This window comes from Peromyscus eremicus, chromosome 6 (genome assembly GCF_949786415.1).
Source record: "Peromyscus eremicus chromosome 6, PerEre_H2_v1, whole genome shotgun sequence".
NCBI classification, from domain to species: Eukaryota; Metazoa; Chordata; class Mammalia; order Rodentia; family Cricetidae; genus Peromyscus; species Peromyscus eremicus.
In genome coordinates, this window is record NC_081421.1 from 3,208,841 (window position 1) to 3,236,525 (window position 27,685).

Genomic DNA, 27,685 nt, shown 5'->3' on the forward strand with positions numbered 1-27,685 from the left:
GAGCAAATTTAGTCTGAATGAGGGGTGTTGTGTTACGTGAGAAGGTGAAGATGGGAGAGCCCAGCTGGGTCTCCAAACTGTCAGGGAGACTGAAATGAATTCATTGACTCCAGAAAAGTTCATAAAAATGTTCTAATTTGGTTCAAGATTCTAATTTCTTAAGTTTTAGTAACTCTTAGGCATCCTTTGAATTTAATGTGAATTAACTGTGTCCTTTTATTCCCCCTACAGTGATGACTCTTGATAGGAATATATAAATATAATTCAGATGGTTTTGTCCTGACATGAGTGAGCAATTCAGGAGAAGTTTCACATGATGTAGCTCAGATTTGATTCGGGAGATCAGGCACTTGCTCTGTAAGCCACTGCCTGGAGTCGGAATCCCTAGCACCCACACGAAAGCTGGGCAGTTGTGGCTGTTGCCCATAATCCCAGGCTTTAGGAGGTGGAGAAGCGATTCCTGGGGCTGGGAGCCATGCTAGCTAAATCATCTCAGTGAGAGATTCCACCTCATTGACGCAGAGAATTATGGAGGAAGACACCAGACTTTAACTTCTGTCCCCCACATGCACATGCACACATGTACGTATCTACATACATACACACGCACATACATACATACATACATACATACATACATACATACACACACACACATACATACATACACACACACAGCATTCAGGAAAGAAAAGGAAAAGTTACATATTACATAGCACACATTATGAAATACATTAAATACTAACAAACAAATGACATTGCAAGTGCCTTCTCATTATGTTGTTTCCTCAAGCATTCTAATAAAAGCAGTCATGCAAATTAAAAGGTTGCCATGGTTGAAAGTCCCCATTTGCTTCTGTCTAAAAGAACTAGTTTCTCAGAGAACGTTCATTAATCATTTAGCAAACATCTACAGACACTTAAAAATTAAGATTTAGCAAAATAAAATGCAAAATGAAACTTTGTGATCAACCATAGCGTTTTCTTTTCCTTTGGCGGGATGACTTAGTGGTGAAATCACAGGACATTTCACCTAGCTAAAATAGATTGGCCTCTCGGATGAACCACGAGCCTGGTATGCAGGAATCCCTCAATGAGTTGTTTCTTCATTGGACTGTTATATAGGTTAATATTTCAAAGCCATTGCTTCCAGGAGTATTACTGAGTCTCAAATCCACTGAGACCCACACCGTCCATAAATTTAGGAATCGTTAGCTGCATCACATCTCAGAAGGCCTTTATGTGGCTGATATTTTCCACATTGTGTGAGTGAAAAGAAGTGATTTTTTTTAATGAAATGCTTATTAATTTCCCAAGGTAATGCCACAACCTAATTAACTCACATGACACAATATCTGTGTTGACGTCTAAACTGAAGACCCACTTTATATGGGTCAGAATTTTGCTTTTATGAAAATAACAATTTATTTATTCCCCCTTGAAGGTGTTTTTCAGCTGTTACTTTTTGAAAGATCCTGTTCCTTCTTGGCTTAATACGTACAGCTAGAGACATGGAATAAATGAAAAAGGAATGTTTTGTGAGGTTGAGATTTCCTCTTGTCCTCTGAGACTAAAATTATGAACAAATTCATGCCAAGATGTAACTCAACATTTATGTTTGTTTCTGTCCAAAAATGTCATATTAAAATATGTAAAGTGTGACCTTAATTAGCCAGTCTAAGACATTATGAATTGAGCTCCAATACACACAAATGAGCTTTGCTCAATCAGACAATGTCATAAGGCTCATGACCCCCACTTCATGGGCAAATCTTTTTGCTGGGGCAGTACTTCTGAATAGAATTATTTCAAATCACCAAATAGATGAGAGTCTTTTAATGATGAGCAGTTTTTCACATGTCAATGAGAAAACTACAAAACATGAAGGGAACTGGAAGATGTATCCATTTGCTTGAGGAAAATGCAGTCTTAGCAGACTTATTTTGTGGAATATTATTTTAACTAGGCAGAGATGTCTTACATTTGTTTATGCTGCGGAGTATTACTTTAACTGTGTAAAGGTGTATTACATTTGTTTGTGTTGCATTTGTTTAATTATGCAAAGATGTGTTGCATTTGTTTCACCTGGCCTGCCTGATTGGTTTAATAAAGAGCTGAACAGCCAATAGCTAGGCAGGAGAGAGCGAGAGAGATTGGTGGGGCTGGAAGGCAGAGACTAAATAGGAAGAGAAATCTAGGCTCGTGAAGAATGAGGGGAAGAAGACAGGAGAGAACAAGGGAGAAAGAGAAGAAGATGACAAGGGCCAGCCAGGCAGCCACTAGCCTGCAGACACAGAGTAGGACATACAGAGAGAAAGGTAAAAAGCCCTAAGGCAAAACACTGATGAAGAGAAACAGGTTAAGTTATAAGAGCTAGCCAGAAACGAGCATAAACTAAGGCTGAACATTCATAACTAATAATAAGTCTCTATGTCATGATGCAGGAGCATGTTGGTGGCCCCAAAGAAAAAGCCTGGTACAGACCTGAGTCACTGAGAGCCCACAGCAGACAGGCATCAGGGAATGTGTACTGGAAAAAGTACATCTGAGAATAAAAGATTTGACAAGTGTGAAGGCAAAATAAGGGGCAATGGAATGAAAACATATATACTGGGGATTTACAATCAATTTGTCTGGAAAGAGTAAAATAAAAAAAGAGGCAAAGGCCAGATCAGTGAAGGACTGAGAAGGTCCAGCAAGGTTAGGGGTGAGTCTGGTAAGAAATAGAAAACCATTGGGAACTGTAGATGGTGGAGCCTCTAATCTTGGTCTAGAAAGATCTTTCCCAAGAAGGATGTAGACAGACAGACAGACAGAACAAACTCAGTGATCAGAGGATGTAAACTTGGGCCTGGGCAGTGAACAAGGGAAGAGATTGACAAGATAACGATACTCCGAGTGAGGCAGACATGTGGAACGGAGGGGAGGAAGCACAGTACCAAACCCAAGATTTTACTTCACTGTGTGGGTGGGTTATGGTAACACTGGCCAGGAGAGTTGGGAATGAGGAAGGGGAAGTTGGGAAAGAGACTAGCGAGCTGCCTGTGCCTCAAGTTTTTCTTCGGGAGCCACACTGAGTATGGTGTAAGATGACGAACAGCCACCAGAACCAGTGACTACAATGCCCTACATTGTAAGCAGGAGCTAAATGAAGAATGACGGAGAGGTGAAGAAAGATGTTTATACAGGATGACACCGACGCAGGGAAGGAGACAGGAGCGGGCGCTGTTATCAGACAGACAACTGCAGTCCAGGAGGGACGGGTAAGAAGTTCAGGAGATAAATGAGAAATGGCACTCTACCCAAAATAATACCGCTCAGGACTTGCTACTGTCTTTGAGGGCCCGAGATAACAGCACAGGTGCTGTGCTAGGCACTTTCTGTGGATTGATCTTAATGTCATTCGGAGTATAGTCTCTGCAATCGTGGATAGTAAGGTGGTGAAAATTTTCTGTGGAAGAAAAACTGAAGGTGAAAGAAAGCAGCTATGAATTGTGGATAACAAGAGACACCAAATGTTGCCACTGTCCCTTTTAGGATGACAGACATCTGTTACATCAGAGCAGAGTCAGCTAGGGATAAGCTTAAGCCTAACACAGCCTATTTAATAACATTCAGGGCTAGTTGTATCATTTAGCTTTTAATATCTTTGAGAAAAACATAATTGTCATTTGCAGGATAAAATAATTTAGATGAAACATCTGATCTTTGGGGGAGGGTGTCAAATGATTTAGTCCTACAATTTCTGAGATATGCAATTATATATTGCCTTTCAAGTCATGAAAGAAATCATGGGTAGACATAAACTAAAACTATACTTAAGATGAAACATATAACATTTGTTTTTGGACTAAATCTATATCAGAAATTTACATTGTACATCTAACCATAATGTTTTTGATCTGATATTATAATTAATTACTTAATAATAAACCAGCATTAGGTACAAAGGGATGACTGGGAATTTATGACCAAGGACAGTGTGACAGTAACCTTGTTACTGGCAGGGGAATCAGGCAGGTAAGAAGGACTGGGTGGTGAGTGAGATCTTTTCCATTACATTAGAAAGGATGAGGGAGGTAGGCAACTCCACTGTAGGTGCTGTGTAGAAGTTCCTTCAGGAATACAGCACATAGGAAGGACTGAGCAACACACGAGAGGATGGCCCAGCAAATAGCCTGTCATGAGACCTTATGAGAAAGCATCAAAGGTTTTAGGAGAGGTGACACTTGAGACAGGGCACTCTGTCATAAAACCACAGAGACAATGAGTCACCAGACAATGTCCAGGAAGATTCTGAGAGGCACAGAGAAGGGTGGTGGGATCTGGTCCTTGTGAATCTCTTGTCTTCATTGCCTTCGGCCAATTCACAAAGGAAAAAAAAAAACTCACACATGGCCAGGAAATAAGGCCAACCATTAGAGCTGAGATGCCATGTAAGGTCCTAGCAAACAAGGATGTCACTGCAGGAGGTTCCACCACCTCTCTCAATCCCAAGGTCAGAAGACAGCTGAAGAGGAGGCCAAGTTTGGGCCAAGGAGTTAACCTGAGGATGACTGAGATGAGACATGGGTAATCAGGATCACATGGTTTCTTACAACTGCTAGTTTGTATCAAATCTAGAAGGGTGAGATTAAAATCCTCTGTGCACGAAAGCAGATGTTGGTTAATTAAAATGGAGTTTTAAATATCAGGATAAAAACAAACAGATGCAGGATTAAACCAACTACAGCATTTTAGCGGCAAGTGATTTAGGTTATGTGAAATGCCTTCTAGTTGGAAAACTCCTGTCTCTTGTGCAGTGTGTATAATTCTATGAGGACCCACGAACAAGGCTGGTTATTAAAGTTACAAAACAAGCATGTGTCGACTGGGTTTGCTGTCTACAGAGAAGTCACCCAGCTTCTTAACCTGCTAACCTTCTGTTCCTCACAGTGGGAAGGAAATGGACACAGGCAGAAAAGCCTGTGGGTAGGTAGCGGGACACATGAGTCTCTTATGAGTGCAGGCTGCCATCAATCCTGCTTATGAGAGTCACCAGAAGTCAACAATAGCTGTGTATAACTGCTCATCCTCATATAAGCTTACAGGAAATGTTACCTAGGTAATTATAATGGGCAGACTTGAGTGTCCATTTTGGATAATATTTACATTCTTATGTTTTTGCATACCATACTAAAAGTCAAAAGAAACATATGAAGGGCCATGTGGAAATACAGAAAAGCTCTTGCATTTTTCCAACAAGATTGATTGCACATGCATACTTATAAGACGTCAATAATACATAGGCTTCCTTTTTGAATTCTACAGTTTCAAACAGGATATATAGCCTTTCCTTTTCATGAGGTCATTTAAAAGAAAAGACCATTTACTAAAACTTAAAATAAATGTACCCAGTATTTTTTTCTTAATGCCAGAAGTCTACATTTCTATTCAAAGCCATGTTAATACCATTTTCTGCATTATTCATAGCTTTAATTCTCCATTTCCTTTGCAAACATGGGGTGGATTTTTCAAATTTGTGAAGGCATATACTCTTAACTCCGCCCAACGTTACCAAGAGAAATGCCTCTCTGACTTACGTGGAAAACGCATTATTCTGTTTCTCACACCGTATGCCTTTGCAGCTTAACCCCTTTGTTTCTTCATAGTAGAAGTACAGTTGATTTAGGCCATTTGCAAAGGCTAGCAGCACGAGGCAGTATATGAATAAGAATTTTAGGATGTCCAGGAGCATTCTTCCCAGAGATATCTGCAGAGGTCCCAGGTGAGAGTTTGCAGTGAAGAGTGAGATCAGACGCAGGGAACTGAAGATGTTTGCAATAGCAAATAAAGCCTCTGCCACCAGGGTGGGGTGCCACATGTCCCATGATTCCCGTGGGTTCAGAGCACTGTACTGAGGAAACAGAAATGAAAGGGGAAGATAAACAGAGATGCTGATGGAGTCAAGTTCCGTTCTGCAGTGCTCCCTTAGGTCTGCCTCAACCACTGTTGGAAGGTGTATCCTTTGTGACAGCAGTAGCTAGAGCAGTGGTTCTCAACCTGAGTCACAATTTCACAGGTGTTGCCTAAGACCATCAAAAATCATGGATCTTTACATTACGATTCATAACAGTAGCAGAATCACAGTTAAGAAGTAGCAAACAAAATCAATTTATCGTTGGGGGGTCTCCACAACATGAGGAACTGTATTAACGGGTCTCAGCATTAGGAAGGTTGAGAACCCCTGAGCTATAAGATAAGCTATCCAAAGACAGAATTTCATTAATTTATAACTCACGAGCTTTAATTCACGTGGCTGTACAGGTCTGTCCTTATTTTTTAATGTATGTCTCTGTGTTAAAATCTTCACATACTAATCAATTAGTTCTTTACTGCTACATTGTATTTTAAAATCTTGCAAAGAACACAGCTTATTCAGCTGACCAGATTCAACTTTTAGACTGTTGCTTGAGTGACATTATAAAACAATCAAGTCTGAACAAGAATAAATGATTATTTATTTAATAATAGTCAATGCTCTTGAGTCCTAAACTATATACAGTACAAAAGGGGAAGTATGTTGATTAACGATGTAACACTTTTTAAAACTTCTTGAAATGTTCAATACTCGACACTGTGTACAGTGAGTGCTTAAGGAACATGTTTGCCCATAATATAATCATAGACTAGGACACAGACAGACACAACTAATCATAACAGAAACACTTAAGGACATTAGCACAAAGTATTGTGGGAATAGGGGAGAAGAGATTAGAAATGGGTAGAGTCTATATGTTGTCAAGGCTTTTAGAGTCCTAATATAGGGGAGAGGCTATGCCTTATTAGTAGTTTTGCACCAGTAGAAGGCAACCTGATTAGACGCCATCATGACACTGTAACAGAGTGTATTTCTACTAAGAACATGATATACACAGAGCCCTTATTAATGGGCGATCTTGGCTGTGACTGAAAGAATAATGGGAAATCCTCTACAGCACAAGACTCTAGTTCTGCCCTTATATAAGCATCCACACTGAATTCAGAGTCTAGTAGGGCTGGTAGCAGTTAGGAAGTAATGCTTTACAGACATCATCACACCACACAGAGTCAGGGCTTTTTGAGGAAACATTGCTGCTATTTGGGTTTAATGGTGTTGTAATGGCAAACTATCATTAAAAGTTACAAAGGCTCCTGGGGGACTCACAAATATCTCCCCTGGAGCCACAGGCTTCCATTCTCCAGATAATAAACCCAAAGACCTTGTTCTGCAGAGAATACTTATTTACTTAAGAAAGTTAAGGTCTTTCTCTCCCCAGGGGAAAAGATGGGCAGCCAGCTCAGCTGCATCCCGTAAATTCTGAGATTCATAATTCCCGATTTCCTTTCTTATTGTAGAAATCCCTTGTGCACAAAGCACATCTGGCTCTCATCACACGCACACACCCCAGTTGGGGAATTGGAACATGGGGACTAAGGCTCAGATCACGGTGTAAATCAACAATTTGTCTGTTTTCTGATGCAGACATCTTGGTTTCTGTCAGAGAATAGAGTCATGAACAGTGAGTAATTAGTGCTTTTAGCTTATTCTTTTTAGCTGAAGTTTAATCCTGCCATGCACAGGCACAATTTCTTAGGCTTCTAAAGAGGCCACTGAGCCAGGCATAGCTGTGCACACCTGTAATCCCAGCACCTAAGACTCAAGAGAGGATTGTGAGTTAGAGGGCAGCATAAGCTATATGAGTTCAAAGTTAGCCCGGGCTGCACACTGAGATAAAGTAAATAAATAAGCCATTGTTTCAAGAAGCAATTAAAAAGCTTTGCAAACCACAATGTTCTTTAAACCTCTAGAGAATAAAGGATTTGGCCACTGGTGTATTTTCTAAACCTATTGTTGGATATTGACATGTTAATTTGGAAATTTGATTTTGGTCCCAGGTCCTCCTCCTAGCCCACCTCCATCCTCTTGGGTCTGGCCTTCCTGGTGCTGTGAATCCAGGGTCCCCTAGTTCTTCCTTGTCACCCAACCCAGCCACTCCTCCAAGCACATCTCCATTCTTTTTGTGACTCCCCAACAACCTGGAGAGACCCCACAGCCACCACTCTTGGCTGGGGCTCAAGAAGGCCACCCCTATTTTCCCTCATCTGTTTTTTTCCTAGGGAACCCATACTCCAGCCTCCTCACAACCACCTCCATCCTCTTCAGATGCTCCATCATTCCTGGCAGCCCCAGGGTACCTCTAGTTCTGCCTCCACCTCCCTTAGTGGAGGTGGGCCTGTGGTAGTTTGCTGTGGGATGGTCTGTATGTCAAATGTGTTGTTGATTGGTCAATAAATAAATCACTGATTGGTCAGTGGCCAGGCAGGAAGTATAGGCGGGACTAACAGAGAGGAAAACTGAGAGAACAGCAAGCTGGGTGAGAGAGACACTGCCAGCCGCCGTCAGGACAAGGAAGATGTAAAGTACCGGTAAGCCACAAGCCACGTGGCAATGTATAGATTAATGGAAATGGATTAATTTAAGCTGTAAGAACAGTTAGCAAGAAGCCTGCCGGCCATACAGTTTGTAAGCAATATAAGTCTCTGTGTTTACTTGGTTGGGTCTGAGCGGCTGTGGGACTGGCGGGTGTCAGAGATTTGTCCTGACTGGGGGCCAGGCAGGAAAACTCCAGCTACAGTAGTTTGAATGAGGATGGCTCTGATAGGCTCATAAATTTGAATGCTTAGTCACCAGGGAGTGGCATTATTTGAAAGGATTAGGAGATGTAAGTGTGTATCACTAGAGGTGGGCTTTGAGGTTTTAAAAGCCCAAGCCAGGCCCGGAGTCTCTCTCTCAGCCAGCCAGCTGATCAGGATGTAGCTCTTAGCTACTTCTCCAGCACCATTTCTGCCTGTATGCCACCATGCTTCCCACTGTGATGATAAAGGACTAAACCTCTGAAACTGCAAACAAGCCCTCCGTGAAATGCTTTCTTTTATGAGTTGCTGTGGTCATGGTGCCTCTTCACAGCAATAGAACACTGACTAAGACAGGACACAAGTCACATAAGGGACCTGCAGAGTCAGTCCTCCTCCCCACCTCTAGCATACCACCCACCCTACCCACTGCATCATCCATTGCGCCCATCAGTACCGCTTGGAGCCTGAAACCAGGGTTCTGACCAGAACTTCAGATCTTGGAACAGTAGAGTCTGAACCCTAAGACACAGAATGGCCCAAATACTGGAAAACAAGCATCATTCTTCTGGTCCACCATCTGTCAGAGTGGGGCAACAGCAACCACAGACCTGAACACACACCCAACAAAGGGGAGAGCAGATAGCTACACCAAGACACACTACAAACACCATAACTCCAGATGCCTAGTTCCCAGCACAAAAGTGCAACCATCCGCAGCCAAGACAGTCTGCTTCCACCAGAAACCAGCGCTCCTGTTACACCATTGCCCAAGACCGGTTCAGCTCAATCACGAGACAAGGACTTCAAAACAGCAATTATGAGGATGTTTAAGGATCCGAAAAAGGATATGAATAAAGGCCTCACAAAAATACAATTGAATGAAATAATGAAAACAATTCAAGATATGAGAAAAATTTAACAAAGACATAGAAATTACTAAAGAGAAGATAAACTGAAATTTGAAAATTTAATTTTTTCTTTTGCTCAGGTATAAAAAAAATTTAATGTCATTTTTTTCCATTACAGAAATCTACAACTGGTCAAAATATAGAGAACAGCTGGCTGTGGGGTGCCAAATTTTAGCTGTTATACCTACACTGCAACCCCTATACCTAAGGCTCAGGAAACATCTTGGAAGAGAGAGTGGAAGGACTGTAAGAGCTAGAAGACAAGACACCTGCTGTGAGACAGTGTCTTCTAGACATGACAGGGACGCTGCACCAATGAAATTTAACAATATGGTCACCTAAAAAAGACCTGCACAGTGATAACACCAGCTGACCCACCAATGTAGATGGGGGAAATCTCATAATGCTCCGCCCCCAGATGAAGAGCTACAGGCAGTGAATGGCTGCTGAGACAATCAGTCTTCTCCAGGGAGGAGCCCCCAATAGGTTATCCAATCTCGTGGTCATCCCTATACAGGTACATATGAGGGACACTAAATGGACTCAGTAGGGTGTGTGTGTGTGTGTGTGTGTGTGTGTGTGAGAGAGAGAGAGAGAGAGAGAGAGAGAGAGAGAGAGAGAGAGAGAGAGAGAGAGAGAATGGCAAGACAGAGGATGAGCTGGAGTGGGGAGGAAGGTAGAAATGTATGAAATAAATATGTAAACAAAAATTTAAAAATAATTAAATTAGCCATTTTTTCATGTTTTAAACTCCACCCCTGGACTAGGTTGCACCAAGGCCTTGCACGTTCCTCTGTCTCTCCTGCTCTTTAGTTATAAGCTTGCTTTCGCAGCTTCTTCTCATCCACTAGTTCCCTCCAGGTACCTCTCACACTATCAGCTGTCAGGGCTGACCCCAACTCCCCATCTCTAGCCTAGACTTCCCACCTTCTAGTCCTGTTTCACACTCTACTGTCGGATTGACTTTTCCCATTTGGATATCTCAAATTTAGACAGAAAACAGGATGCATCACCTTTCCGTCCCTCCACTGATGCCTCCTGATCTGAGGGAATGGCAAAACCATAGCCATAACACCCAATACCAAGCACAATGCCTGCTCATCTTTCTCATTCTATCCCAGAACAGTTTCCCCTCTTTCCTCCATTATCACAATGACATGTCCTAACTGCTTTGCTTTGTACCATAGCTCCTCATTGATTTGTTGCTAAATTATCCTCTAAAGGAGAAAATTGGCCATGGCATGTATTAATATTCTCATGATGGCATTTTCCTGGAGATGACATTTTTGACTTCTTAGGAGCTCATAGAGGAAGCCTGTATCTTGCATTATTTGTCTGTAGTCTAGTACTCAATGCCCTAGCTCAAACCTACCGCACTTGTGATTCCCTAGATTTTCAGTTTTGCCACATTCTTCCCAAAATGCTGTTCATGAATGCTTAGCCCTTTCCTATAAATTAATGTAAATTCTAAAAATTTAGACTTTTCATCTGTTACTCATCCATGAAACCTACAATGGATGCCTAAAGACAGTTAAGTTCTGTCTTTAAAGTATTCACTTATGATGAAAGGAGAAACCACCATTGTGAAACAGACAGACACTAATCAAGAAATGTCTGTTGTTACCTTAGAAGGAGATAAGGGGACATTAGGATCCCCAAGGCCCAAGATGGTAGCCCAATGCTGTAGACTAGCCTGTAGAGGAAAGAACAGCAGGTGTTCTAAACACCTCCTACCTTTCTGAAACCATCATGGATATTTCCCCACCCCATCAATTCATTGTTTTTCACTGCACTCCTACTGTGATGCAATTTTTGCCTAAAGCCTCCTTTTCTGCTGAGATTGATCTTTCTAAGAGAACTCCTCTTTTCTGTAGACATAATCAGCCATGTGTTGTGGGGTTCCTAGTGTCTCCTGACTGGAGCACTGTCTTCTGAAATTCTTTGCTTTTGAAGCTCTAAAATCATAAGAGAAGAGTCAGACATGTTTAAGGACACAGAAGATATGGAAGGTGAATCATTTGTAGAAATGTGGGCTTCTGGATATAGCTGAGGGTTTAGGAACAGTGAGAGGAGCCTGAGTAGGTTGGACCCAAGTTATGAAGACCTTGGCAGGAGTGGTAAAGCTGATGATGGAGTGAATCATAATATTGGATCATACGTTCCTAGACTATAGGAAAATATGCTACTTCATCTTTATGTCCTTTATAAGCTGATGCATATTCATGAAAGCCAAACTGTAAATAAAAAACGAGTTAAACTTTTAGGTGGATGTTGCCATAGTCAGATCTTGAATGTCTTCCTAAGGCTCATTTTCTAAAGCCATGACCTCCAGTTTGGTGCTAATGGGAGATGAGAAAACCTTAGGGAGATGCCAGAGGAGGGGATTAGGGGACCATGGTCTCTTCCTCATTCCTCTCTGTCCCACTTATAGGTGGCTAGTTGGCTCCTTCATGTACATTCTAACATATTATAGAAGTGCCAAGTAACCATGGACAACCACCTTCAGTCTGTGAACCTAAGAAGACCTTTTCTCTTTGTAAGTTGATTGTCTGGGGTATTTGATACAGTAATGCAACCTGCCCAGCACATTTGTCACATGAGGTTACAGGAAAAAATATTAATTTTAATGACTATTTTACAAGATGAAAATGTTTCCCTTTGTGCTAATAAAGTAGAAAAGACAAGAGAATGGCATAAGAATTTCTTCCCTAGCAGATAATTCTAGAACAAACAAGTCATATTCCATTGTCTATAATAGCTCCTTGCTGCAAAACCGAAGAATATCACAGAAAACACTATATCTGTGGAGTTGACTCTGGTGTGTAATCACTCATAAGACAGAAGCAACAGTCTTTGTCCACCTGCTAACTGGTCAGAGGGAGATTCAATGGAGTCATACAGTCAAAGTTGTTTATCAAAATGATATAAAAAAATTACCACGGCTGTGAAAACAATTGCTTGCATAAAATTGTTCATATTAATTTTGATTGTCAAAAATACATGTTACCCAGTCAAGAGTTATAGATATTTAATCATACCTGTCAAGTGATTGAAGCCAAACTTGAGAGACAAGCTTTGAATATAGAAATGGGGTGGGTGAAAAGTAAGACTGAATCAGTCTCAATGAAGCCAAAATAAGATTTAAAATTGTATTCTGGAGATCAACAAGCTCTTGTGTATTAGGAGAAAAAGTTAAAAACAACCATCCCATGAGGTATAAAAACCAGCAAGGCATGCAAGGAAGCACAATCAAAGCTCACATTCAAAGAGAAAAATGAAGTCCTGTATGTGTGTATGCCCAGTCTATGAACACTGTAACACTTTACATGTATGTGCTGCTTCGTCTATGTCAACCTGACACAAATGAAAGACATCTACACAAGAAAGAATCAAGCAGATGCCATAATAGGTTACTCAGTCTTCTCTCAGAGATCAGGCCTCAATTTCAGTTTCCTGAGACTTGAGCAAGCATTTTCTGAGAAGGCCATGAACAAAAGACACAGTCCTTGCAGTAGCTCCCTTTCTGCATGTTCTCTGACTACTCAAGGTTCAGCCAGTTGTTTACTGTCTGGGACCCCTCACCAACTTAGAGCTATGTGCATGAGTCAAGGACAGACCCTGGGCCACTGAGTCAGCCCCCCAGTCAGTACGTGCTAGGCCAGCCAGCCTCCATGGCAGCTCAAGGACAAAGCCTGGGACTTGTCCAGGCCTGCCTAAAAATGATAACTGTAACCCCCAACCAGTAAATTCAAAGGTTACATACCCTTACCCAATCATATGATGCAAAGGCTTGTACCACCCTGCTTGTGGTTTTTCCCTTTAAAAACCCCTCATTCTGAGAGCTCAGAGCCATCATCCTCCTCAACTTGCTGTGTCGGAGTGTTGGACAAGGACCAAGCCCGGGTTTGCTTGTTATCAATAAACTCCTATGTGTTTTGAGATATTGGTAGTGGTTTTGCTCAGAGGGTCTTGTGACATAGGTAACACAAACAGGCAAATAGGGGCATCAGTTGAAGAATTTCCTTCATTAGAGTGGCCTTTAGGCCAGTCTTTGGGGGTATATTCTTGATTAATGACTGACATAAGGTGGTGCAGTCCACTGTGGGCAGTGCCACCTCTGTGCTGGTGGTCCTGGGTTGTGTAAGAAAACAACCTAAACAAGCTTTGGAAGTCAGTCAGTAAGCAGCATTCCTTCATGATCTTTGCTTCAGTTCCTGCCTCCAGGTTCCTGCCTGGACTTCCTTTCACGATAGACTGTAAGCTGTCAGAGGAGATAAACCCTTTCCTTCCCAAGTCACTTTTGGTTGTTTATCATAGGAACAGAGACCAAACTAGGACATTATACAAAGTCAGAGTAAATACTTAATTTTTATGTGAGCTCCTTTGATGATTATTGCTATTTATCAGAAAAGGTATTTGAGATATTAAGTAGCTTATTTCAAGCAGTATAAGTAGGAAGTGGTATATAAGCTGTCGTCACATCAGGAATAGTCTTGGTTTCAAAGGCTGTGCCATCATTTGGATCTGCAATGTTCCTCAAAGGATAACAGGTGTTGGTAACATTGGGGGTTGCAGAGTCTGTGGAAGATGGGTCTACAAGAGTCTATACTGGGAACATGTCCTCAAAGGGAAATAGAGCTCTCTCTCTCTCTTTCCTATCTCTCTCTCTTTCTCTCTCCTCTCTTTTCATACCCTCCCCCATATAAAGGCTTAACTCATCTATATAAATGCACACAATAAACACTTGAATTCTTACATATGAAAACCACCTGCATCAAAAGTAGCATCATAATAATGTGAGTGAAAATTATTTATCTTACTTGAAATGTTTTTGATGGTAATTGTATTTAAAGAGCTCTTTGTTGATTCAGTCTTCAAAGTGTCTTCCTTCAACTACAAGAAACTCCGCAATAAGAACCAAGTAACTCAGTTTCTAAAGTGGGTCAATGATCTGAATGGACATTTCTCAGAAGACGAAACACAAATAGTCAGTGAGTACATGAAGCAAAGTCCAGTGTCACAAAACATCACAAGAATGTAAATTAAAATGAAGAGAAGATGCCATTTCTCTAAGACAGAATAGTTGTTATTAAATAGGTCAAAAGATAATTTGTGATAAATATGCATGCAAAAGGAAACTCTTAAAACTGCTGGTGGGAATGTAAACAAGTACATCCATTAGGTAGTACAAATATCTAAGGAACCTCACTGAACTAAAAACAGAATACCTCAAAGATTCAGATCAGCCAGTTTTAGAATAGGAAATGGTGTCAAAATGTCTGTGGGAGGCCTGCTCCCACCTTTTACAGGGTTCTTATGAGGAGGGAAGAGGCATAAGGAATTTGTAGGTAGAAATATAGTGGGGAGAGAAACAGATGGAAACACAGGATAGCTTTGGGAGGACCTGTATCAAAATCCACTGGCCCCTTATGTCTCTTCAAAAGAGCTTTTTATAACAATGCCAAGGAATGAGGCAAAAGACCTCCCCTTTGCTAGATCAAAGCATACTGCACAGCCCAAGTGCAGACCCTTCCAAACACCTGGTAACCATGCACGTGGTCAATGCATCCCTTATGCAGCCCTGTTGGGTAAAGAAAGCTCAGATCTCACCAGGAAACCTCTGTGGGCTCCCACAGGTTCCTCTTCTTAATATTTTAAAGGGTCCCTCAGGCCCCTCAGATAGGCTGTGCCTGTCTTAGGTCATCCTTCTTTACTAATCTTCCTTACTCGTCATGGAGATACACTTTCCATCAAAGTATACTCTGGCTTAGGTTGGAAGTTATCAAGAAGGAAGTTGTCTATCTTTGACTACCAGCCTCTGACAGGAGTGAGTACAGAGCTTAACTCAGCTCTGACTCAGGTCCCTGCTAAGAGCTTACAAATAGTTGGAACAACCACAGCGATCCCTAGGCTGCCACACCTCCACTAAAGGAATAGAGGATGACCAAGATGGAATGTTCTTTCTTGAATGGGTCTTAAGATGTCTATAACAGCCTTAGCTGTGCCAAGCCCTTGTTTCAAATCAGTAAACTCTTGATGCAAACTGCATCAAATAAAGTGCATCAAACTTAAAGATTCCCTTAGTATCACCAAACCATGGTTCAATTAATATCAACATAATTCTAATATGAACATTATTATACATATTTACAACTAGCACGGTATCACTATACATATTTGTTCTTTTTACAAACTTATATTCAAAAAGAAACTCTACAGGACTAGCTTGTAAACTTCAGCAAACATCTAAAACAAATCTCTTCACAGAACTATTTATGTTTTCTTCCAATAAAAAGAGTACATGAATCGAGAATCATCACAGTTCAAATTGCAGGTGAACTCAAAACTGTTTCATTTCTGAAGTTCACAGTCAGTTTTGATAACATCCTTAAAGTTCCCCTGACAGTTGAAACCAGAGCCTAATTCATCAGTGGCTCTAGAGTTGTTGTATCCAATTCCTTCCACCCTGGGATTTGGTGAGTGCTGTTGCTAGGGAGCTGTAACACTCAGGACAATGTCACCCCCCAAATTCACCTTTCCCGCTGGGCCCTTTCAGCATTCTGGAACTGGCAGAAGTGGACCCAGCGGTAGATGGTTACCAGTCGGGGGTTGTCCCGTCACCCAAACTGACTGCCACAATTCAAACAAAGTGCTGTTGAAACTTCACTCCTAGCTACAGCAGCACTGTATGGCAGTTTTCCCCAAGAACCTTGCCTCAGGACCAGGGTGGAATTACCGTACTGTGCTGCTGCAAAGCTCTTAGAAAAACTTCCTGTGCAGCTATTAGGAACCATCTTTCTTAAAGGAACCTGCATTGAAACCGAAGCGGTGTGGCTCCAGGTTCCGTGTCATTTACAGCTTTTCTGGAGAAACGTCGGCAGCTACGGTATTATTAGAGCTCACATTTCTTTGTTTCACCAAACTCAGGCAGCCATCAAGCTTCATTTGGTAACTGAGGGTTCAATTTTCCCCCTTCTTAGTTTTTTTGAAGCTGCTTTTTAAGATTACCATGAGCTCTTTTAATGATGCCAATGTCTCTCTCTTGCATTTCAAGCACAACCCAAGTTTCTTATTTGCTCATAAGTTTTTTTCCACACCTAAAGCGATTTCCTGGTGTTCGAGCCATTTTCCCTTGCTTTCTCAAAATGGCTTGTTGACAAATGGCACTAGCAGTTTAATTGCCTCTTGACAGGCAAGGTTTTCCAGGATGTAAGCTAAGCTTTCTAACAGCACCTGAAAAAGCTGCATTTTGAAGCTGAAAAAGCAAAATTTTTGGGGCAGTGCAGTACTGGCAGTATTTCCCTTGGGGATTTTACTGCTCTATCTGAGTTTTTCTCCTGGCCTGCTTATACTGCCACACTGTTAAAAATTATATTTCACAAGTTGCGTTTCTTTACGCCCTCATGCTGTTATGAACTACATTTCCCAAGCTGCCTTTCTGGGTTCAGGAGAAAACCCAGTTGTAACCAATTGTGCCTGTTGCTCTCCCAGTTCTGTTCACAGGGTCTGTCAAGATCAAACTTTTGTTCTTTTGCCACAGGAGGTTTTTCCGTATTCTCTAAGCTGACATTAGGGCACAGATGTACCTCCCTAATCAGACTCTTCACCTGGCACTGTCCCTGGAATAGGTCATGCCCATCCGCATGCACTCAAACCAGAGCAGCAAAAAACCCTTTGGGGCTTCGCTCCCCCTCCTCACCGTGTCAGTGAAAAGAGTACCTGAGCTTTTTCAGACAGATTTTTCCCCCTTGGATAGATCCTCTTTTTCCTAGCTTGTCCCCTCCTCCAGGATATCCCCTCCCCTGATGCTACAGCCACTGTCATGGCTCAGGCCCTACACTAAGTGTCACACTCTTCTCCCACAGCTGGGCCCAGCCAAGTGTCCCACAGCAGCTGAGCCTCCTCTGCACCTCTGCACATGCTCTGTCCTTAGCTGCTTTTCTAAGACTGGCTTGAAGGGGAGACAGGACTAGCAGTGCTAACTGTGAGGGTCTGCAATGCTCTAGGGGATTGTGTTCCCTCCAGGTGAGTCTCATTTTTCCCTTACAGAAAGAAGAGAGATCGGAGAGGGAAAGATTGAAAAGCTTCCAGTTTTTGAGAGAGAGATTACTAAGTTTTGCCCAAGACTTCCGTTCCCTAATTTCAGCTTCATGGCCAAGAAGGAACTAACCCTAATTGAATGGTGTTGTCAGCAAGCATTTGTATCCAGTGGCACTGGAACAGAGGTTTTTGTCTCACCCGAATCCACCTCAGGGAAAATTTTTGCCCCCTGCCACTCAGGACTCAGATTTAAGCTGTCCACAGGAATCTTTTTCTGCCCATTGTCCTCTAGTATTTTTGCGTGACTTAGATTCTTCTCCAGAACTCTGTGTTCAGAGTCCCAAGAACACAGCTCCTCTGTCTTGTTGCTTTTCTACTTCACCGTAAGTTTTTTCCTACACCATGTTCCTATATTATACTTTATATTTTTTCCTAATTTTAATAGATAGAAATTAAGAGAGAGAAAAAGAAAGAAACCTAGACAGAGAGAGATACTTGCTACAGCCTAACCATTTCTATACTGCTTTATATTTATAGTTATAGCTCCTGAAGAATAAAATACCACCACCTTTAACTTTCACTACAAAACTGGACATATCCAACCACTTCTGCAGGTTCTTTCCTACTCTTCCTTAACTTCCTCTGCACCCAAGTCCCTAGTTCTGGCACCATCTGTGGGAGACCCACTCCCAGCTCCCACCTTTTACAGGGTTCCTATGAGGAGGAAAAAGGCATAAGGAATTTGTAGATAGAAATATAGTGGGGAGAGAAACAGACAGAAACACAGGATAGCTTTGGGAGGACCTGTATCAAAATCCACTAGCCCCTGGTGTCTCTTCAAAAGGGCTTTTTATAACAATGACAGGGGGTGAGGCAAAAGACCTCCCCCTTGCTAGATCAAAACATACCACACAGCCCAAGTGCAGACCTTTCCAAACACCCAGTAACCAGGCACATGGTCAATCCATCCCCTTATGCAGCCCTGCTGGGTAAAGCAAGCTCAGAACTCACTAGGAAACCTCTGTGGACTCCCACAAATATCAAAGCAGTATATTTGTTAATCTGACTCCTAATAACCTATAGTTACACTCATAGATGAATGTACATCTCAACCCTCATCAGAGAAGCTCATCTTTGCAGAGATACAAGGTATAGAGAGTGACTGGAATTCTTGACCCTGAATGAGACCTCTATATCACACTACTCCTCCCCAAGGTTCAGGGACCACTGTGGCAGAAGGCACAGAAAGACTGTGTGAGCAAGAGGTGGTAGGTGACAACAATGGAACAGTGTTTTCTAAAGGCAGGTCATTTGTACCTATGAGCTCACAATGTTTGTGAAAGCATGCACAAACTCAAGTCAGACAAATCCCACCATACAGAGGGGAGATGGGCATGAAGTCCCATCCCTAGCTGAGGAGCTATTGGCAATTTACAGCTGATAGGAGAGGGATGGTCAGTTGTCTTTAAGGTTGTGGTCCCTGATTAATCAGTCACGTTACAGTGGAAGGCCATACACCTAAGAGTATATGGGCAACACATATTAGGAAAAAGAGAGGACACAAAGTTGGGTTGGTGAGGAAGCGGGTGGACCTGGAAGGCACTGGGGGAGGGAATGAATAGGATCAAAACACAAAATTCTCAAAGAGCTAATAAAAATGAGAAATACTATCTATACCTGTATTCTTATGGCAGCGTGGTTTACAATAGGCAATGCCAGAGTCAATTCATTACCTTATTTATTAGAGAACGGATAGATAAATAAAATGCAGCACACATAAAACAGGATATTTATCAGCCATGAAATGGAGTCATCTTATTTACAGAACATGCTGGAGCGATGGATTTCTGCTAAGTGCAATGAGCCAGACAGAGAGGTCTGCAACACCCTGTTCTCTCTTAGGCGCAGAGGCTAAACACCACTCTGAAGGTCGAACAACACCGAAGACCAGAGGAGGCAAGAAAACAGTAGAGGGTAACTGACATATGTAAGAGCAGTAATTAAAGAAGAGATCATGAATTTGCAATTGGGTAGGGGCACAGAAGGAGTTGGAAGGGGAAGAGAGACAGGGTGGGCATGATGTAAATACAGTAAGCATGTATAAAATTCTAAAAAAAAATTTAAAATTAAGAAAAGAGAGAAGAGGAGCTGGTGGAGATTAATAATGGAATATATATATATATATATATATATATATATATCTTTTCTAATACTGTACTGAAAGGCTTAACTCTTAGAACTACTGTAATACCAAAAGCAAGATATGAGATATTTATTTATTTTTAACCATATATATATTTTTATTTAAAGTTGTTATATAATAATATGAGTGTTATTGTAGTTTATAATGACATACACACATACACACACAAACACACACACACACACATATATATATATACAAACATTTCATACACACATAATTTATATACACAGAAGAGCCTGAAGAGAAGTCTTTGAAGGCTCTAAACACAAAGAAATAATAAAGAGATATAGACAGAAATTACCCTGATCTGGTCAGTACATAGTCTAGACATGTGTTAAAATATTATACCACATCCCATAAGCATGTACAAATGTGATGCCAACAAAGATAAGAAAAAAATCTGAAGCAGTAACAACAAGATGCCAGGCTTAATTTAACCTCTTCAAATACAAATTCAGATCCTCCCATGACAGAACCAACTTAAAATCTTGCCATAGAGAAGAGGCCTCCAAGCTTTCCTGGTCATTTTTACATATCTGGAAGTGTGGAAGTGTCAGAGTACAGCTAGAGTCATATAACCCTGGGATTTTGTGAGATAGTGGGACCAGCTACATGTGTCAGTACCGGGTGGACCCAAACTGACTCTGCAGGTCACTCTCAGGACCTGAACCACAGAGGACTGCAGTACTAAGGGCAGACTGACAGTCACCTGCACCGCAGTCTCCTTACAGTAAGTGACTGTCTTTTGCTGTCCTAACCACTGTTAGAGGTCATTGCCATTAATGCACAGAGGGAAAATTAGAAAATTAAGTTCCTATTCTCAAGGGAGCTTGCTTTCCATAAAATTGATAGAAATTGTGTTTCTTTGGCATTTTGGTGAATATTGGCAACATTTTAATTGACCAAGATCTAGCCATAAGGTTCCCAAATTTGGGCAATTTTGTCCCTATATATAATACATGAGTGTTCACAGAGAATTAGAGCATTGTTTAGATATTAAGTAAGAACTTTTATGTGTGCATTTTTTTTTTAGTTTGGATCATAAATTGCATGCATTATTCCTGTGGCACCAATCAGAATCTCCCCCCCAAAAAAACCAATTCACTAATCATTTTGTAGCAAATTATATTTTAAAGGAGGCAAAAAGGAAGAGACAAAATGAAAGCAGCGAAAGGGAAAATACAACACTTGAGTCAGAAACAGGTCCCTCAAAGCACAAACATGACCTCCGTTGTCACGGCAGAACTAATGCTGTATGTAAATTATGTAGCTGGGGAAGGACCGATGCACAAATCCTGCAGCTGATTTCAGATGGACAGGGGCGTGATGAACGGTACAAGGACAGAGAATTTCTAATTTGCTCCAACCACATCAAGCTATTAGTTCAAGTTGAAATAATCCTATCAATGCTTTCAAATATTCTGATTTGCCAGTGAAAATTTATCGACTTGTGATAGCTAGTAAAAATAGATTTGGGTTGGCAAATTTTAAGTGGTGTTCGAAGCAGAATTTTGTTGGAATTAGAAAGAACTGGAGTTATAAGGGCTATTTGATTTGAGGCAGCCATCTCAGTTTGCAGAAAGGTGATAACATGGCAGCTTGGAAGTGCCTATCATAGCAGTTAGAGGACATGCATTGTTTCTGAACTTCAGCCCTATAAATAAAATAACAACTAGTAAACACCACATAAAAGCATCTCATTAAAACTAATAGCAACTGAAGACGCATCTTTAAGGATTAGGTGGACACATTATCAGCAACGTAAGGAGCATTTACCTTCACAAACGCGACGATCTTCAAGGAGATTGTTGCCAAGTACAGGGAGTTCATCACAAAGTCCATTAGGTTCCACCAGTCGTGGATGTAATCCTGAAGTCCACCATCCCACATCTGTTTAATTTCTCCCCATATAAAACCTGCAATTACAAAGACGTTCACTGTAAGTGTGACTTTCAACCAAATTACTAACAAAAGAGATATGCCCTGGAGTTACCACAGATATTGAAGCTACGAGAGACGGTGTGATTATGTTAGACCCAGTAACTGTTTTATAGATAATAGTGGGTCTCAAACAACTTTTAAGACTGAGGACACTAAGCTAACTCTTGAAGATTTTTTTTTTAGCTCACCATTTAATTTGTTCATTTGATACATTACATTTTAAAAGTGTGATGTTTGGGGCTGTAGAGATAGACCAGCCGTTAAGAGCACTTACTGCTTTTGCAAGAGGATCCACCTGGGGGCTCACAACAACCATTTTTTTTTTCTCCATGTTTTTTCTTTTCTGTTTAAGATTATAATATAATCACATAATTTCTCCCTTCCCTTTTCTCTACCCAGACCTTCCCATATACCCCTTTGCTCTTTCAAATTCTCTTAATTCATTAATTATTGTTACATGAATATATGTACATGTGCATACATATATATTCCTAAATATAACCTGCTCAACCTATATAATGCTACTTGTCTGTGTGTTTTCAGGGCTGACTTTTTGGTATTGGACAACCAATAGGTGTGCTCTTCCCTGGGGAAGACTATTTCTCCCTTTCTCAGCATTCCTTAGGTGACTGTAACGGTTCGGGCAGGACTCATGGGCCTTTCTCTGTCCACTTTAGTATAACAATTGGTGCCATCCTTGTTTAGCTCATTTGTCCTTTTACCCACAGATAATTTTAGCCCTCAGCCCTCATCAAGGAAACTTCTCTTTGAAACAGATGGAGCCATTACAGAAAGCCATAACTAATCAAAACTCAGAGTTGTGGAGCCCAATTCCAACAAATACATCTACAAAACACCCGACACATCATGGAACATCACTGAAGATGTGTAGAAAGATTGTCAGATCCAGAGGATTAAGGGGTTTGCTGTGAGGCTGTGTCTCCAGGCAATCAAAAGCTACACCTGTAAAATCTTGCAAATATCTTTCTCCAGTTCTCAGGGAATCCACTGCCCCCTTCTGGCCTCCTAGGGAACTGCAGGCACATGGTGCACTTACATGAATGTACACAAAATGCCCATCCACAAGGTAAAAGAAGTAATAATAATAATAAAGTCTTTTGAAAAGTGTAGGTTTTTAATTTCTCTAACTACATTTTTTTATGGGAATGTCATAGAATGTTCTTGTAAGCATGGTTTGGACTATATTTTTCTCCAAAGTCAAATGACTTTAAAAGTTGATGGAAAATAGTTTATCTGGAAAAACAAAACAAATGCTTTACTTTAGTAAAATGATCAAGGTATCTTAATTTGATTCTTCAGGCAACTGGTGCTTTCAGAGGTCTACTTTCAATCTCAAAGAAGGGATGCTTACATCATTCATGTAAATTTACTAAGTACCATAGGCATACCATACTAAGCAATAACTTCGGTACCAATATGAATTATCTTCCCTTCTCTAGCAGAAAATATTGCATTATGTAATTCTCCAGAGTATTTGTAAAGTATTTATATAGGTCATTATTTTATCTCCATAATCTTATTAAAATAATTAATAACTATTTTTAGAACCTAATGAGAGCTTTCAAATGATCTTGCACTATGAAATTTTAAAGAGATAAATTCATTTATTATAACTACACTCATTAAAATAAATGAGACTCCTGAATAATAATGATAGACAGAAATGCCACATGTAAAATACCAAGTTTGATAGCTGCTGATATAATCTTTTCAACGGGAAGTTGAAAAGATTATAATTGGTTTTTTACTAAATGCAAGAAAAAGTCAAATTAACTATAAATACCATAACTTGTCACATCTTCGCAAGAAATGTAAGAAATGAAGAGGAGTCGGGTTCATAGAAGAGCACGCCCCTCTTCCAGTTCCCTACGAGGAACAAGAACAGGGGGCCAGGAGAAATGTGCTTGCCTTGCAAGCATGACAACATGATTTCCATCTCTGTAATCCATGGAAATACTGCGAAGTGGTAGATTGTGTCTGTAATGCCAGGGACCCTATGGCAAGATGAGAGTCAGAGATCGATTCCTCAGAAGATCACAGGTCAGCTTTTCTGGAGTAGGAAGCCCCATGGCAACAAACAATAAGAGAGACCCTGCCTCAGAAATAAGGTGGAAAGTAGGAAGTGACACCCCTGTGTGTTCTTCTCCACTTCTCCCACTCCCACTCAAGAGGGAGATTATACTTGGAGCCAGGACATGCGATGATGGTTACTTGTGTGGGAAAGACACAGACCTGGTCCAGTCATCTCTCATATAAGGAGCAAAATGCTTAACCTGAGGAAGAGGCAAGACATAGTCTTGGGCATCAGGTTTATAAGAACACCCAGTATAGTGGATGCTATCAATGGGCGGGGAACAGGAAACCACCCTATCTATGACCTGCAAAGTCTGAATGCCATAGCAAGAAGGGCATCATCACAGACCTCTCCATCCTGAGGGCTCATGCAGAGAGCCCGTTGTGACTCTGAATTAGAACAACAGGGTCCTTCTGCCCCCAGTGTCAGCATGACATCCTAACTAGATTACCCTCTGTGACCTTCTTCATGCATAGATCTCTTGAGCTGTCATGTAGGGTTAGGACCATTGCTGACACCTTTGAAGAAAGGAGAAACACAGAACTAAAAAAGATGCAATTCACACACTGGATTTCAGAGCTGTTGAGAAACTTAGAATTTATCTCATATAATGAGGAAAAAAACTTGGCACACATGACACTTTCCTCTTGCACACTGAAGGTATTTCTTCTTGATACTCTGGACAGATTCTTGGAATCCTGTCCATCACCACAGCTTACATGGAAAACTACAGCACAGAGAGGCAGTGTGACTTCTGCTGGGCTACTAATTAATGAGGACACTAGGGTCTGAATCTCCAAATGCAGTGTCCAGGACAATTTCTTACCAGGCAGATCTTTCAATAGCCATTATTTATTTTTTTATATAAAATTTTGCCAATACCTGGAGATCAGAAGATATGCATATGAAAGCATTGATTGGCAGGTATGTGTCCCGTTAGCCTTCAGTAGAACACACAGAGATGGGAACTAGACTATGCCAGTCAGATGAGGGTGGTGCCAGGCTGCACTGTAAGAATCAGCTTTATAGCAATAGCCAACTCATCACCTGTCACAACTGGAAAAAGGGTTTGGATTATATGACTTTCGATTACAAGATTCTACCACAATTGTAGAAGATTTCCAAGCCATGTTTGACTATTAAAATATCTGACATAGATTAAGATCTGTCATCTACAAGTAGACAAGGACTTGAGCAACCTTCCCCGCATTGTATAAATCAGATATTTGACAGGTAAAGGATGGACAGATAGCTTCTGGCCAACTGTGAAGAATTCTCTGGCAGTTGTGTTGCTCTGGACTTATGGAGGTAGACCTTCCAACCTAGAGTCTAGAATGCCTTTCACTATGCATCCTCAGAAACAATTTTGGCAAGGTATGGAAACCCAGTCTATGTATCTCTAGAGAGCAACATTAGTTCATCCTCTCATGTACTTCTGATTCAGTCATCTCAAATTTATATGTATTATCAAATGTTACAGATCTTAGAGTACCTGCAAAGCAATCAGAACACCGATGCACTGGAGGGCAGAGAAAGCCCTTGACAAGGTCTGAGAGAAGCAGACCTAAATATTACACGGTAATATTTTAGCTTGGGAGTTCTTTAGGGTCCAAGGAAGTGAAACTTCAATTGGAAGTTAGCACTGGATGATACCCAAGGTTTCCTAAGACTAACAGTTCTGAAACCTGAAAGGCTTCTGTGGAGTCCATGGAGATGGATTTCACATGACTTTCCTGATCACCCAACCTCTTATCTCACTTCTGACAAAAGAGAGGGGAAAAAAGATCCAGACAAAACTGGTAACTCTAACAGCAACAGTCTTTAGGAACTTGTACCAGCACTATAACTTAACTTCAGTTACAGATAACATTATCATTTAACACTTGTTAGTTAATGAGCTGAAATACTTTTAAAAGACTTATTTTTAAAAGACATATTCTTTTTTTTTTTATTTGTATGAGTGTTTTAACTGTCTGTATTATATAGGAGCAGTATGGGAGCGCAGTCCCCAGAGGCCCGAAGAAGGCATCAGGTCCCCTGGAACTGGTGTTACAGGTGGTTGTGTGCCACCATGTGGGTTTTGGGAACTGAACCTGTGTCCTCTGGAGTATCTCTCCAGCCCTAGAATCTTTCCCTTAGTCTAGCACCGGTTCAGAGCATCACCTCCCATGTCCTCATACCTGCTTGATGGTTGTTGGCTTTTAGGCTGCTGTAATCATGCTAGTGAAATGCCAAGTTTTATTTATCTCTTCTGGCAAGAGTCACCACATTTCTGAATAAACAAGCCATTAGAAAAATGAGAGGGTGCTAGTACAAACTGAGACACATCCAGCGAGCTGACTATTCAGGGAAACTGAAGACAAAGCGGGAGAGAACAGAGCTCCAGGGGACTTCTGTCACAGCGTGTTTGTCCTGGCCCCAGAATGGAACATTTCAACATCTCGCTCGCTGTTTATAAACAGATGACATGATTTCTCAGAGCTGTGCTAGAAGCCTTATTACAGGCCTTGAAGTCAAGAGTACGGACCCAGGATAGAAAGAGAATCAGAGAATGAGCCCAAGACAGAACTTCCTTTCCTTTCAAAATGCTCTGGAGGCTTGCCCTGGATGTTTTTTGTTTGTTTGTTCTTTGTTTTTGTTTTTTTTTTTTTAAAGCTGTCCTGTGGCATTTTTTCACTGGGGACACTTGAGAGCTCTAACCTGAACATTGCTGTGAGGATTCCAGGGAGCAGGTAGTCTCAGATTTCCCATTCAACAGTCCAGATTATAAACTCGGGGATGTAACTGTGTTACTGGGAGGGGAGGGGAGGAGATCTTTGGCCTTGCCCTCTCTTGCTGTGGGTATACACACAGGTAGAAAACAACAGCCCTGAACAAAGAGTGAGACACCTTTTCACCAAAGTAACCCCCAAGGGTCTGTTGCTCAAGGCCCAAAGTTGCTGGGCTCTGTCCTCTGTGCCCCTTTATTGAAGACAGAGTCCCCTGGTGAGACAGCAAATCAACAAAGATAAAAAGAACACAAAGAATTCCTAACTAGTGGAATTTTCCTTTGCTTTTCAAATCAGGGACTAGAATGTGTCTCTGGGCTCAGATGTCTGTCTCTGTCAAAAATAATCATATTACTGGAAGTTATTTTATGGAATGGGGATTGACGTGATACTGGACCTCCAAGAGACAATGAACTAAGGGCAACTCCTAGGGACTCAGCATATATTTAACACCTCAACCGAGTGGAAGACCAAAGCCTACAGAATCCGCTTCCTGAAGGCAGCTTGCAGATGTATACACTACAGGTAACCTTTGGGTAGGTTACTGAAAGATTTTAGGATACTTTCTGCTATCCCACACTTGCCCCCTCCATTGCCATAGTCCACAAAGAGAAAACACTGGAAAAGGGGTGGGAAGAAAGCCAAACACTGTACCAACAGGGCAGTTTTTGTGCAACCAGGGAATAAAGACCAGAGAGACACAAGGGTGATTATCCTTTCATACTTCCTTAGTTCAAGCGAGGGGATCCAAGAAAATCCCCCGAGCCTGAGGATCATACAGCAAAGAGAAACTAGTATTCCACACTCGCTGCTGGGGCATCTTCTTGATGGTTAGTTAACTGGTGTATCTCTCCCTTGGTCCAGTTCATCATGAAAAGGGAAAACCATGCAGGCTGTCAGTGGCGCAGCTGGTGGCAGCCTGAACTCTTAGTGTTCCATGTGTCTGGGCTGGCAGTCCTCTTGTTAAGTCCTGTACGATGCAGGGAAAAGCTGAGTGCGACTCTTCTTGCCAAACTCAAGAGAGACTTGAGGGGCCACAGAAGACCATACAGACTGACAGCAGGGTGCA

The 27,685-nt window shown here is 41.3% G+C and overlaps 1 protein-coding gene across 1 annotated transcript in view; it reads right to left on the bottom strand.

The window, feature by feature from the left end:
- Nucleotides 1–27,685, bottom strand: part of Trpc4 (transient receptor potential cation channel subfamily C member 4) — a 123,461-nt gene that overhangs the window by 23,427 nt on the left and 72,349 nt on the right. The window contains exons 4-5 of the mRNA XM_059265072.1: nucleotides 21,589–21,728; nucleotides 5,583–5,896 (exon numbers count right to left, since the gene is read on the bottom strand). Coding sequence (XP_059121055.1) covers nucleotides 5,583–5,896; nucleotides 21,589–21,728 — 454 coding nt within the window. The remainder of the gene's footprint in view (nucleotides 1–5,582; nucleotides 5,897–21,588; nucleotides 21,729–27,685) is intronic.